This window comes from Euprymna scolopes, chromosome 24, assembly GCF_053919585.1.
Source record: "Euprymna scolopes isolate OS-2025 chromosome 24, ASM5391958v1, whole genome shotgun sequence".
In the NCBI taxonomy this organism is placed as follows: domain Eukaryota; kingdom Metazoa; phylum Mollusca; class Cephalopoda; order Sepiida; family Sepiolidae; genus Euprymna; species Euprymna scolopes.
The window spans coordinates 19,061,882-19,077,170 of record NC_136505.1 but is presented as its reverse complement, the minus strand read 5'-3'; the positions used below and the strand labels follow the sequence as shown (position 1 = coordinate 19,077,170).

Here is a 15,289-nt window from a genome sequence, read left to right as displayed (position 1 = left end):
AAAGTCATTTCGGGGGCACTTGTGCAGTAGTGCAGTACTGCAGTACTTAACAATATACAAATTCAGGGTTTGTACTATTACTGTACACAGATTCGAAAAAGTTGTCAAAAAACAAATATATAACAAATAAATGTTATCAAAGGCAAGATAAGTTACTTTTCTACCAAACTGGATATATTTTGCGTGTTTTTATTCAATGTAACATGTTTATTCAGCTCCAAAAACATACAGTGTTTACCGATGTATTCGAAAATTCAAGATGGCGTCTGATTCTCTCTTTAACACGGTAAGTTTGGGAAAAGGTGTTATAAATAAAAAAAACCGGATAAAATACTGTTAAAAACTCACTCAATATATGTTACCGTGACATAGGTTGACATATATTCGGCGGGTTTTTAATAGTATTTTGTATAGTTTTTTTTTATTTATAACACCTTTTCCCAAACTTACCGTGTTAAAGAGAGAATCAGACGCCATCTTGAATTTTCCAATCCATCGGTAAACACTATGTTTTTCGAGCTGAATAAATATGTTACATTGAATAAAAACACGAAAAATATATCCAGTTTAGTAAAAAAGTAACTTATCTTGCCTTTGATAACATTTATTTGCTATATATTTGTTTTTTGACAACTTTTTCGAATCTATGTGTACAGTAATACAAACCCACAAATTCATTTTCTTTTGGAGGTGGGGGAGACTCATTTTAAAACTATCTACCTCAGTATTTTCTTTCATTTTCGGACATTTTTTGTTAAAAATTATTTACTAAGTAATGTCGAGTGCGACATTACTTGTTATTTCTTTTTAACTAAATAAACTCTTTAAAATAAGTTGAAAGACCAAAAACTTTCAAAGCTAGGTAGAAAGCGAAAACTTAGAAAAATTAATTTAATTTTTTTAAAACAGTAAACAAATAAAATTATTTTTTTTTTAAAATATTATGGGATGTGCATTCTCTTTTAAAAATATCTTAAGGGACCAGTTTTCCTATCTAGCAAAAGGGGACGAGTTTTCCTACATTCGTTTTAATATAATTTACAATATTTGTTGATAATCTTGCTCAATAATCGCTGATAATAAACTTTTATATCTTTATTGAAAATACTCATTTTGTGTTACCCCTAATTTTAATCAACAGAATAAAAAAATTAATAATAATCAGCGTTTTTTATGCAGTTTAACGAAATCCATAAGTTGAAAAATAAGACATGTTTTTAGTTTGTTTAACTTTGATAAAAAAAATAAATACATAAAAATAAAAGAAAGACGAGTATCTTACCTTGGGTAACAAAATGGGTTCCTTAAGAATTTCAATACCATAGTGAACGGAATTTATTTCATCGATGTCGAAGAAAGCAATCACAAAATCAATGTGAGCCAAGAAGCCGAAGAGAAAGAGAGACCAAAGCATTATAGAGAATGTTTTGGTCGCCATTACAAGCGTTACAAGCACGTCGGTTTCACGACTAATCTGAAAAATAGGATTCGGAATCGAAACGAAACCCGCAATTTTTTTTTTTTTTTTTTTTTTTTGAAACGGAAAACGAAACTGTTTTAATTGTAATTTCACTATTTTAAACGCAGCTAAGGGATTTTTTCGGAACCTGAGTTTTATTGAATTTGCGGTGAGCGTTTTAGTTCTTTGTAGTTCTAGGAGGTCCACTCTTACAGGCTTTGCCTTCTCTTTAAGAAAGGGTTAGTTTATTGTTAATTGTTTGAGGTAGGTGCCCTCACCGGAGAATGCCGACACGGCACTGCCACCACTGTCACTGTACTGTGCTGCCCAGGCACTTTTTTCAGGTCAGAGTGACCCTCGTCGGGGGCGCTGACTTCTCAATCCAACATTCCGACCTTCGTGTCTCAGTTTTTGCAGTGAAAGAGAACTACATTTTATTTATTTATCAAAGCAAAGTTCTGCCCTTCGGGCTAATAAGATCACAGTGTTGTAGCAAGTAGCAATAAGTAGCATCTGCTACAGTTGCTACAATGCTACACTTAAATTAATTTGTCCTTAGTATTGTCATCTGAGGCTTTAAGTAGATCCAACCTCTAGAGTGAATGCGGTATTGTGGTGACTGCAACTAGTTATAGGGAATAGACCAAGTGGACGACCCCCGACCCCCATTTTCCCCCTACACCCTTTTGGGCCTCATGCCACATTTAAAAAGATTACTTACCTATTTTATATAATTTTAATTTAAAATTTTGTAAAATCTGTGATTTTTCTTCTTAAATAAATAATTAAATTAATTTGTCCTTAGTCAATGGAGGGGGAAACCCTTCTATACTAAGGTATTTTTATTTTTGCCTACTTCTAGAGTGCCCTTTTTGGGGAAACTGGTTTTCCCCCACATTCAAAACAACTTCGTATCACATATTGTTCTTGTGGGGAAGCAATTAAATAGCAATATAATAGTTTTTCCGCCCTCACTAGGACACCTTGGACAGGTTCCAAATTTGCCATTATCTGACTGCATTCTGCGGTAGGGGCACCTCAGGTGACATGCAACGAGTAGGTATTTGATTTTTTTTTTACAAAGGAGTCACCACTTATCAAGGCCCAGAGGCCACTCGAGGATAAGGATTAAGAAGCGTACAGTGGTCAATGGGACAATGTCATAATAATCGTTAGTAGTGGAAATTTGGTAAATTGGATTACTTAAGGAGACGGTTCATCAAGAACTTGTTTACATTGGACTTGAAGACAACCATATTATAGTCAGCTGGAAAGCAGGCAAAAAGAAGAGAGTTCCACAGGTGTGCAGTTCTAAGAAAGAAACTTTGTTCATGGAATCTACGATTAGGTTTATATATATAATGATAGTAGTTGTGACTTATAGCTCATAAATATATATACGAGTGGCGGACGGATGTTTATTTAAATAGACATTCAGACAGATTAGTTGCGGCCAACGCTTCCGTAGTCAGGGGGTTGAACTGCCGACTGTCATCACGACGGTTCTAGGTTCGATCCTCGGCTTGGGATAGGTGTTAGTCTAGCGGCACTGATGAGTTGTGAAACAACGAAACAGGACTGTATGTCGATGACTGAAATATATTTTATAAAGCCCCCCTCTTGGGTTGAGCACTATCGTAAATAATCTCACTCGCCACTTAATTTAACTGAAAAAATGCGAAGCTCGCAGTTTGTTTACAAACAAACGTTTGAGCACTTTGTGAGTGGCGGACGGATGTTTATTTAAATAGACATTCGGACAGATTAGTTGCGGCCACCGCTTCCGTAGTAAGGGGGTTGAACTGCCGACTGTCATCACGACGGTTCTAGGTTTGATCCTCGGCTTGGGATAGGTGTTAGTCTAGCGGCACTGATGAGTTGTGAAACAACGAAACAGGACTGTATGTCAATGACTAAAATATATTTTATATATATATATATATATATATATATATATATATATACTAGCAACGATTGTTGTATGCTCGGGTACCCGGTTCGTGGGCACCCTTGCAGTAAATGTATATTGTAGGAGCATCTATTGCTTACGGTGTTTAAAATTTTTTAATTTCCTCCTGAAGTGACTAAAATCGAACTATGAACTTTAAAGCAAACAGGTTATATCAAAGTTCACACAGATATTGTTACACATAAAAATTTAAACAATTACAAAGAAACACAAGGGTTCACATTTGTTTTATATGACAAAGATATTTTTTATCAAAGATGAAGGTTACTTTATGATATCATATAGTAAATTTTTCATGGAAGTTAATTTGAAACCATTGCTTGAATTTTATCTTGCAAATTCAATTCTTAAAACTTACCACAATCAAGATCATATAATTTTTCATCATATCCTTTTCTTTTTATTGAAGAGCATCATGGTAGACCACATGGTAGACTACATTTCTGCTGTTTTGATTTGAAGCCAGACTGTAGAGTTTTTCTGAACTTCCTGTCCGGCTGGTGGAGACATAGAACATACCGTGACTGAAGCATTCTGATGCCAGGTCTATGCCAATGGTTTTAAATGTTTGACTTTGACTTTTATTGATGCTCATTGCAAAACATACCTTTGGCGTCATGTGACAACCCCTGGGATGGTGGCGGAACCCCAGGATCGTGGCGGCCCTGGGATGGTTGCAAACTCCAACTTGGTATACACCATCCTTGGGTGGGGGTCTATCATCATCCCAGGTTAGGTCATGATCGGTCCAGTGGTGTAGGCTGTAGGATAGGTGTACTCACACACACACACACACACACACACACACACACACACACAGTATTACTTTATATATAGAGATTCTTATTTAGGATACAACGATGAATATCTAATATGGCCGACAAGACGGGTGATCAAAATATCAGATCGAGCGTACCGCGTACCGGAAAACGAAATGAGACTAACGAAATGAGACCTCATTTGATCTCATTTCGTTTTCCGGTACGCTCGATCTGACTTTTTGATCACCCGTCTTGTCGGCCATATCAGAGAATTATCGTTAGTTATTTAGACGAGACACATTTAAATCATGATTTTCTCTAGTCCAGATGAGTGCAGTAAATAAACTTTTAACTCGAAATGACCCCTAATGTACTAATGTATAACGTAAGACACAGAAAAGAAACATTTATAATGCGTACACAGCTTTATTTTCTTATAGAACCACCGACCGCTTTCAATGGATTTTACCCATGTTTGGGTTTCGATTCAAGCAGATGGCACATTTCTTTTATACTTTTTTTTTTTTTTTTTTGCTTTTGGGTACAATATAATAGAATATAGGTTTTATAATAATAAATATGAAATCTGCATAAATTAAAATATCATATTTAAGAGTATTTTATGACTGGACTATGCTGGGCGGCCACTACTATATATTGGGTACCAGATTATAATCAATAGATAATTAGCTCTTTAACAATAAATACAAAATTTGTATAAATTAACATATCCTATGCGTATTTTATGACTGGGCAACGCCAGATGGCCTGCTAGTATATATATATATATATATATATATATATATATATATATATATATATATATATATATATAATTTGAGGTTGCTATTTTAGACCGAAACATGCTCATGACTGTGTAGCAACAAACTACTGCTTATGTAAAGACAAATTTAAGTTTATATATATTAAATTTGTCTTTACATAAGCAGTAGTTTGTTGCTACACAGTCATGAGCATGTTTCGGTCTAAAATAGCAACCTCAAATTATATATATATATATATATATATATATATATATATATATATATATATATATATATATATGTTTATTCGATTATATTTCACCTTTTATTTATGAAGCTCAATATGACTACAGAGCATATGACAAAAAAATCTATATTCCAAATTTCAAGATACTGTCTATCTTACCGTTTATTTATTTAAGCATGTTAAAATGTTCAAATCTTGAAAGCACCTGAACCATTCAAATAATTATTATGTAATTTTTGTTAAATTATTCCGCCCTTACTCATCAGAAGAATAAGATTACCTTTAAAAGAAAATTAAGGAACATGGTCATCATTACAAAATCCGAAAATCGAAAGAGAGGTTGCAATTGTGTTTTCTTTTAGTTACGATATCTTGGAATTTGAATTGAATAGAACATTTTAACATGCTGAAAGGAATAAACGGTAAGATGGACAAGGTCTTGAAATTTGGAATATAGACTTTTTGTCATAAGAGAAATTGCTCCGGACAAAGCATGAAGCCACTTGATGTAAGAAGATAAAAAATATCACTTTAAGGTAAAAAAAAAAAAAAAATGTAACCAACAATAAATGTTGTATGAATAGATTCTGACCCAGAAAAAGAAAGCCAGCAATTCTTCTCCCTTTGTCAAAAATATTGCTCACGAAAAATGAGGATTAAAGGGAAGTTTTTTTAATTTTTAATCTGAAAGTAAAGTCTGTAATGGATTAGATTAACGTGAAAAAAGAAAAGAAAAGTATAAATTGTGAAATTTAGAGATGGGGCCAATTTCCTAACCGTCCGCCATCAACGCATTTCAGCTGAAAACATTATTACGCACTTATGTTAGTATAAATTCCAAAAATTACGAAAAATCATCAACTACAAAATATGCTAGATGTATTTTTAAGAAAGGATAATCCACAATAATGACGTTCTGTTTAAAAATGGCGGACTTTTAAATTAAGTCAGTTTGCCATAAAACATACGATAAAACTCGATAAATTCTATTTTTACTTGTCATTATTTTTCTGCTATATAATTTTTCGTAATTTTTGGAATTGATTCTAATTTCGGCATGACACGCAAGTACGTAATAAAGTTTTCACCTGAAATGTGTTGGTTTAAAAGATCACCAATTAGCATAAACACCCAATTTAAATTAAATAAATTTAAAATGATTAAAAAATGAAACAATTGAATCCAAAAATAAAAACACTAATGTTCTCCAAATGAAGACTTCGGTTGGTATTTTATAATGATAGTAAAAACATGCATTTACTTACCTCCCCGTGAGGGCAGTGTGCATACTGCATCAGACTTTCGTTTTCAGCAGGGAAACGGAAGTTCATCGCCTTAAAAAGGCACAGACCTTTTTTTTAATTGTCTGGCAGTCTATCGGAGTTCTATGCGATCGGCACAGATAACAGGCAATTTGTCCTTTTCGGCTAGAACCAAAGTGTAGTATCTGTTTTCTGTTAAATGAGTTCTTCAAGACTGAGGGTTTTTTTTTGTTTTGTTTTCGGAGGTGGGGGTGTATTTTTTTTTCTTTCTTTCTTTTTTTTTTTTTTTTTTTTTTTTTTTGTCCTTATCGAAAATGCCGCTGTTTGGGTGTAGTTGGATTACTCCCGCATTAAAAACCGACTTGGTATCTTTGTCCTCATAAGACGTAAATAAGAGAGGTGATGCAAGTATCTTTTCTGATATTTCACTTCATCTTTTACAGTCAACGAAGGAGAAATCGTTTTAGACTGAGGCAATTTTAATTTTTGTCCCAATCCAGAATACCCCTTTTTTAGGGAACTGGATTTTTCCTATGGTAAAAAAACAGCCTTGAGTCTTACTCTGCCTTCGTGGGGAGGCAAATATTTATTAATGGGGAGCTATAGTTCCACTCTTTCGGGACCACTTACCATGAAGAAGTTCTCCAGACAAGATAGTGCGCGTAGCTTCTGGCACCTAAGGAATTGGGAAACGTTATTTTAATTGCTGTTTTGTTTGCTTGTTTTTGTTTGTTTGTTTGTTTGTTTGTTGTATGTGTGTGTAAAAACGTCAATTGACATAAAATTTTAAGTAAAAAATCTTGAACATGTAAACAGGAGAAAAATCGTCATAAACTTATAGGAACGTGTTGTTTGGTTCTTATTACTTATATGAAGTTTACCTTCTTTCAGCGGTCTAACAAGACATTATATATATATATATATATATATATATATATATATATATATATATATATATATATATATATATGTATGTATGTATGCATGTATGTATGTATGTATGTATAATAGCATTATAATAATAAAAAAAAATCTGACCTTAAGACGCTCTGCTCTTCTAAAGGAGTTACACCAGTAACATGTATGCACATATGTAGCCAATAATGTTTGTATAAATAAACACATTATAATTACGCTCTGCATATCATTGAACACCTTTTGATAAACACAGGAGTTTCATTCGATTCACCTATAGAAAACAAGGATGCAATCATTATATATATATATATATATATATATATATATATATATATATATATATATATATATATATATATATATATATATATATATATATCCGACCTCCTCATCATTTCCGTGAAGGAAAAATAGCAAGAATATTGAAGTGATGGAAAATAATTTTTTTTTCTCTCTCTTCGCCTCATCCCCGTGTTATTTAACGTAACACGGGGATGAAGCGGAGAGAAGAAATGCCAATTTCTTGCAACAGACTCCTTTTATTCCCAAACTGAAGTCATTTTTAGAAATTCTTTCTTTCTTTCTTCGCCTCATCCATGCGATAAAATTTCCATTAGTTTGCGAATAATGAGCCAATGAGATTCGATCGAATAATAATCAAAATAATCGATGAGACGAATGAAATGAACGGAATAAAATAGACCCGTGTGTAGGGGGGGGGAGAATATCCCAGACAAGCTGATGGTGCACAGTAATAATGGTACGGGAAAAAATGGCACAAGGGAATGAATAGGAAGAAAAAATGCCACAAAGTAAATAACATAAAGCTATGGTTCACAATTTTTCTTCTCGGGTGACTTTAATTATGTAACTACATAAAGACATAATCGCAGTGGGTGATGTCGATAGGTCAGTGGTCTGGTCCGAGCATCCACATTGGAGTTCGGGTGGGAGATGCATTCTACCATATTCAAACTAGCTGTCTTTTTCATATTATTTCTCAGTATTATTTATGTTTCCAAGTTATGCAGCAGAATGGAGTGTTAAGTTGAAAAACGATTGCAGTAGGATTAGCACACTATGACCCTCAAAAAATGCCCGAGCAACAGCAGCCCTGTTGCCATTTTATTTATAGGGGCGCCTCAGGCAATTAGTGATAAACTAACCCCCTTGCCAAAGAAAATGTAAAACATGGGAAAGTGGACCTCCTGAGACTGAATAGGAGCATATCTCATCCAAACAGCCCAGCCTGACTGATGTGAACAGAAATAAGTTGAGACAATATATATAAGTTTTAAAAAAATTTTTTCGTAATATTATTTTGTATTCCTGCACGTCACCAATTGAAAACGAATAAAGAAAAGTTATAAGCTTTTATACTTTTCGCATTCTTTTTTATGCATTTCCATTCATATATATATATACACACATACACACACACACCTTAAGGTACTGAAATGAATTAGATTACAATTTGGTGAACCTAGTGGTTTGAAGTCTTATCAAATATCGGAAGGAAATATTGTATTCTTTAATTCAAACATTAAATTTTATTTTGAAAATTGACTTTTCTTAATTGAAATTTGAACTTATAAACTCTCTCTCTCTCTCTCTCTCTCTCTCTATATATATATATATATATATATATATATATATATATATATATATAGTAAGCTACCTGGCGTTGCCCGGTCGTAAAATACGCATAAATATAATATTTTAATTAATGCAGGTTTCTTATCTATAATATAAATCTTACCTATCTGTTAATTGTATGTATTTATGTATGTATGTATGTATATCTGCCTAAAACTTCGACAGAGGCGATGAATTTTTATGAGATTGGTATCATTTTGGAGCTTGACTCTTCGGATGACAAATATCGAAATATTGGCTAAAAACATTAATTCCTTCACCCTCAACTGGGCATTTTCTACAGGGAGGGGTCGCTTTTTTCACTAATATTTTCAAAAGTCATCCCCTCTTTTCGATTGACTAGCCTTAATTTGAAAATTCGTCACTTCCGGTTTGGCGATGGGCGCAACAGCAAAGACATTACGTTTTGTTTTGTTTTTTTTCACATTCTTTTCCTCCTTTGCGGTATGGGTTTTAGCCTGCCTACTACCACTTTTTTTTTTTTGCTCAACACACACCTCCAAACATCTGGGCAACGCCGGGCACCCAGGCTAGTTTATTATAAACAGAAATACCTTTAGTGTTAAATATAACGTTAAATTCCTTTTAAAAAAATTAAGTAAAAAAAAAAAAATGAAAGAAACTGCGACATATACATGTTATTATTATGGATTTTTTTAAATCTTTCACTTCTTGTAAGTAAAAAAAAAAATATACTCGAGCTGAGATCGAAACCAAAACCTAAAGACAGTGAGTCAAGTATGATAACCATTAGACTAGCTTGACATGATCTTTAAAAAAAGAAGTTGTCATGTCATCTCTAAAGAAGCTGTCATGTTTCATGACCGCACATGTGCAGTCGTAAAACAGTTGATAAACAGATAAAAATCCAATGACCCCCCCCCCATGTACCAATTTTTCAATTTGGACCCCTTAGCAGCCCTTTCTCCCAGATGAAAACCGATTTAAAAAATGTCTACATGTTTGAATACCCTATATACCAAATTTCAAGTCTGTAGATAAAAAATTTGTTGAGTATATAGGTTGAGAAGTGTCTTCACATACACACACACATTCTCACTTTTATGGATATACTAGCAAATGTGTCTGGCGTTGCTCGGTATTAAACGTAACGTTAAATTTCTCAAAAAAAAAAATGAATAAAAAAAACGGAAAGAAACTAAGACATATACATGTGAATATTATGTTTTTTCTAAACAGTTCACTTCTTGTAAGTAAATAAAATACTCGAGCTGAGATCGAAACCAAGTTTGTCTCTGCTTTATCATTATTTTCATGGCAAGTGCTCGTCTGAGCTCCAATCTATGGTCCCCCCCTCGCGAAACTTTCACAAGAAACACCCGCCTAGCAGAAAACACTATCACTAATTTACCCCACTCTTTATCTGTGCCTAAACCTAAACGTAGATTCCATGAGCAAAGCTTCTTTCTTAGAACTGCACGCCTGTGGAATTGTCTTCTGTTTTCCTGCTTTCCAGCTGACTACAATATGGTTGTCTTCAAGTCTAATGTAAACAAGTTTTCGATGAGCCGTTCCATATAAGTTAACAAATTTACTGAATTTCCATTACTAACGATTACTATATTGTCCGATTTCTACTGTGCACTCTTTAACCTTTATCCTCGAGTGGCCTCTTGGCCTTGATAAGTGGTGATGCCTATGTAAAAAAAAAAATCTAAAGACAGTGTGACGCGATCTTTAAAAGATGTTTTCAAACTACGTACTCTTAACACTGAAACACTAGTAGAGGACCTCCAGTTTGTAGTGGAATTGGGACAAAAATGGATGGTCACATTCATTGCTGCCAAGACTAAGCTTGTTTCCTTTAATAACTACAAGAAACCTTCTCAACCACTAATAGCCACGGATAATAATACATTACCTGAAAGTACTTTGTTCAAACTCGTTGAACGTTCACAGGGAACATGAGTTGGAACAGATATATTGAGGGAATTGCCAAGGCTACTGCAAAGAAGGTGGGCTCTCTTTACCGTGCTAGAAAGTTACTTACACCTGAAAGTATCCTGAAACTCTACAAGGCCACAATTCGCTCATGTATGGAGTATTGTTGTTACATCTGGGCTGGTGCATCTGCTACTAGTCTCTCACTCTTAGACAGGATTCAAAGGAGAGTCGCCAACCTAATAGGACCGAAATATGGTCCGCAAAGGAATAACTACACAAATTATGAAGCCTCATCTCAAAGGATTAAAAAAATAAATTAAAAAATTAATAAAGTAAAAAAAATTTTTAAATGAAAAATATATAATAGCACCAAAGTCATTTTTATTTTTACTTTTGAGATTACTAACATGATTGGGTACAATTTAATATATAATAATCGAGACGGAATTGACGCTTCTTTTTTTCTTTTTTTTTTTTACTCATGTTCACCCATAACAAGGCATTTCACTACTTGGACGTAAGGGGCTACTATTTGGGACCATACCTATGAAAGATCAACAAGATGTTGGTTTACATTACATTTAAACTTCTGCATATCAGTACAGTCAGGGAAGCAGGTAGCAGGAACAGAATTTCATAGTTCAAGGGAAGAAACTATTAGAGTAGAAAGCTTCCTGGCATCTAGGGACCTCAACAGTGAAGGGGGGAGATTTTGTTGCTAAGTGGGTTTGTCAGGAATATGGACGTCGAGAGAACACAAGTGCAATGAGTTCATCAGAGTACATTCCATTGACATACTTGTAAAACAAGCAACATTGTGGCAACAAGACTAAGGTTGGAGCTTAGTTGACAAAGTGGGACCTATTAGATTGAAGACTCTTTTTTGGACCCTATCCAAGAGGGAGGGGCTAGTGGTAGATGCACCAGCCCAGATGTGGCAACAATACTCCATGTAGAGGTACAGAATACTCTCAGGTGTGAGTAGTCTTCTAGCATGATAGAGAGAACCCAACTTCTTCGCACCAGCCTTCATGTTTATATCGCCCATGAATGTTAAGCTGAGGAGTTTGAAGGTAGAATTTTTTTTTTTTTTTACATGGAGGTCACCACTTATCAAGGCCCAGAAGCCACTCGGGGATAAGGGTTATTGTGTGTATAGTAATCAATGGGATAGTATCGTAGTAATCGTTAGTAATGGAGATTTGATAAAGCGTCATTATTTAAGGGGGGGGGCGGTTCATCAAGAATTTGTTTATGTTGGACTTGAAGACATCAAAGTTGAAGTCAGGAGGGAAACAGGTAAGCGGCAGAGAGTTCCACAGGTGTGCAGTTCTAAGAAAGAAGCTGTGTTCATGGAATCTACGTTTTGATTTAGGCACAGATAAAGAATGGGGAAAATTATTAACAGTGGTTTCAGCTAGACGGGTGTTTTTCGTGAAAGATTGGCAAGGGGGGATTAGAGATTGGAGCTCAGACGAGCACTTCCCATGGAAATAATGATAAAACAAAGATAGGCTCGCAACGTGTCTTCTATGGGAGAGAGGTTGCAAGGTAGAGAAAAGGGCATCCCCCACTAAGCCACAAAGTCTGTTTTGTACTCTGTCAAGGCAGGATAGGCTGTTTTTAGCAGGTCCTGCCCAGATGTGACAGCAGTATTCCATCCTTGGACGTACTTGGCTTTTATATAGATAGAGAATTGCATCATTAGTGAGATATCTTCTGGAGCGGTAGAAGGATCCTACCATTTTCCCAGTGACCTTGACCACAGACTTGATGTATGTGTTCCATTTCAGATCAGGAGTAAAGGTCAAACCCAGAAGCTTATCAAAACATGGGGGTTCCCCTAAACGAGAGCCATCCATTTCAATTGATGTCAGATGGGGATCAGAGCGTTGATGATGTAAAGATAGAAGCTTGGTTTTAGATGCATTAAAGGTAACCAGCCACCTCTTACCTCATTGTAACACGCGCTCAAGATCAGAGGAGAGAGAATCAGAGAGAACATTGTCATTTGCAGCCTTTGATGTGTTGCCATAGACGATCGTGTCATCAGCATAGATGTCAACGAATGATTTAAGTATGTGTTTTGGGAGATCATTGATGTAGATCAGGAAGAGAGTTGGGCCCAGGATTGTCCCCTGAGGGACTCCAGTATTGATACTGTGGGCCTCTGATTTCTGCCCACGAACCACTACTCTTATAAGCCTATCAGAGAGAAATGATTTAATGATTGAGAAAACATTTCCAGTTATACTTTAGCTAGAAATCTTGTGAAGTAGGCTTTTATGCCATACCTTATCGAAGGCCTTTGATATGTCAAGAGCAATTGCCCTAGAAATTAAGCTTTTGTCGAGAGATTCGTTAATACTATGATATAACCGTTAGCACATCTGTGGTAGATCTAGCAGAACGGAAACCATATTGTGTGTCACTAAGAAGGTTATTTCTGCTGAGGTAGTTGACTACTTCTCTATTTAATATGGATTCCAGCAACTTACTCATGACACACAGGAGACTTATTGGTCTGTACTGAGAGGGAGATGACTTATCATCTGAATTCTTAAATACAGGGCATACTGATGAGGTTTTCCAGGGTGTTGGAAAGCACTTCTCCTTAAGGCAATGCTTAAACAGTTTTGTAAGTATGGGGGCAAGTTCTGGTTGAAGTTTTTTTAACACTATCATTGGAATACCGTCAGGACCAGTTGCTTTACTGGAATCAAGGTTCTTGATTAGCTTGGTGACCTTACGCACAGATATTTGTATGTTACTTATTGTGTTGTGTGTTATAGGAAGAAATCGTCGCATAGGGTAGAATTTGCTGCAAAGTTCTTGGCAAATAGTTTGGCCTTGTCTGATGCTGACGAGATGAGATCTGGTCCATTGATAATGTTTGGGATAGGACGCACGCTTCTGTTCAGGATCCTGTTTGCTATTTGCCAAAACTGGTGGGAACCAAGCCACTGCTCAGCTACTTTGGATTTAACGGATTGAGCATATAGCTCTCTTGCCTTTTTTTATTACTCTTTTACAGTTGTTGCTGGCAGTCCTGAAAGCAGCTTTAGTCTCAGTTCATCTATTATGTTCGTAGCTATGGAAAAAGTGATTTCTGTGCGCTATGGCAGCAGCGTATTCAGAGGAGAACCATAGCTGGCTGTTGAGTTTTTGTTAGAATTTTTTGGATGTTATGAATCGGTCTATGCTTATAATTAACCATTCAGTCGGGTTTGATACTATAGAGGACACATCCTTTTTAAACATGGAATGGAGAGGTAGATTAGATATGAATATACGGAAGCTATCCAAGTCAGCCATAGAGTATCGGTATACAGTACGGTGGAGAGATACGTCTGAAGACTTATTACATTTCATTTTTATCTTAACTGATACAACAGAGTGGTTGGAGGATCCTAGAGGAGATAGAACGGAACATGAACATAACTCAGGGGAAGTTGAAAGAAAAAGGTCTAGGAGGCTTTCGAACTGACCGGTAGTATCGGGCACACGGGTGGGCTTGCGAACAATCTGTGTGAGGTCACAGGCAATGGCAAAATCATGACAAAACCTCCCCTCATCATCTGTCTTATTTGAGTGAGTCAGCCATTCCACGTTATGGACATTGAAGTCACCGCAAATGTGAATGTTAGCCGAGGGATGAGTAGACAGGATGTAGTCAATTTTCTCCAATATACTCTTAAAGATAGTAACTCTGCTGTTGTGCAGGCGATAGAAGGCAAATATAAATGCAGTGGTGTAAGCAAGTGCAACCCAGATGCACATATAAGGTAAATTAGGGTCTTCTCTGGAGATATCTCTGCCACATGGGAAGCCATCTTTAATGTAGGCACATATTCCAGCCCATGGCGATCTTGGGGGTCAGGTTTAGATGTTAAGTTAGAGTATCCTTTAATTATGAACTCATCTAGGGAGGTGGTCGGCCCTATTCCAGTTTTGCTTAGAAAGAATATGTCCAGTTTCGTCTCTTGTAATTGGGTTTCAACCTCTGGAAGCTTGGAACGTAGACCCTTGATGTTGGAGAAGGAGACATGATAGTAGGGGTCTATGTTGGAGGATGGAGTTCTAGGTTTATTCGTGTTTTTTTTTAGATATTTCATGTTGAGGATTTTGGGATTTGTGGAACAGGTCAGCATACTTGATTAGCGCAGGACAGAGAGGGAAAGTAGGAGAGAAAAAACAGGAAAAAATTTATTTTTTTTTTTTGGCAGCACATGCAAAGGTAAAGCTGTAACAATTACCCACTAGTATGGCATCAAGAGGCCCCACCAGAGACTACTGCATGATCCAGAATCCATTCACCAAATGGCAATACAGCAGCCCCATTACTTTG

The 15,289-nt window shown here is 35.7% G+C and overlaps 1 protein-coding gene across 3 annotated transcripts in view; it reads right to left on the bottom strand.

Moving 5' to 3' along the window:
* Positions 1 to 7,334, bottom strand: part of LOC145246622 (uncharacterized) — a 95,752-nt gene extending 88,418 nt beyond the window's left edge. Inside the window, exons 1-2 of one of the 3 annotated variants that reach the window (XM_080108295.1) lie at positions 6,466 to 7,334; positions 1,283 to 1,474 (exon numbers count right to left, since the gene is read on the bottom strand). In XM_080108295.1, the coding sequence (XP_079964421.1) occupies positions 1,283 to 1,474; positions 6,466 to 6,531 (258 nt within the window). In that variant the 5' untranslated portion in view covers positions 6,532 to 7,334. The remainder of the gene's footprint in view (positions 1 to 1,282; positions 1,475 to 6,465) is intronic. The other 2 variants (XM_080108297.1, XM_080108296.1) reach the window with 2 other exon arrangements.
* Between the last annotated feature and the right edge of the window lie 7,955 nt (positions 7,335 to 15,289).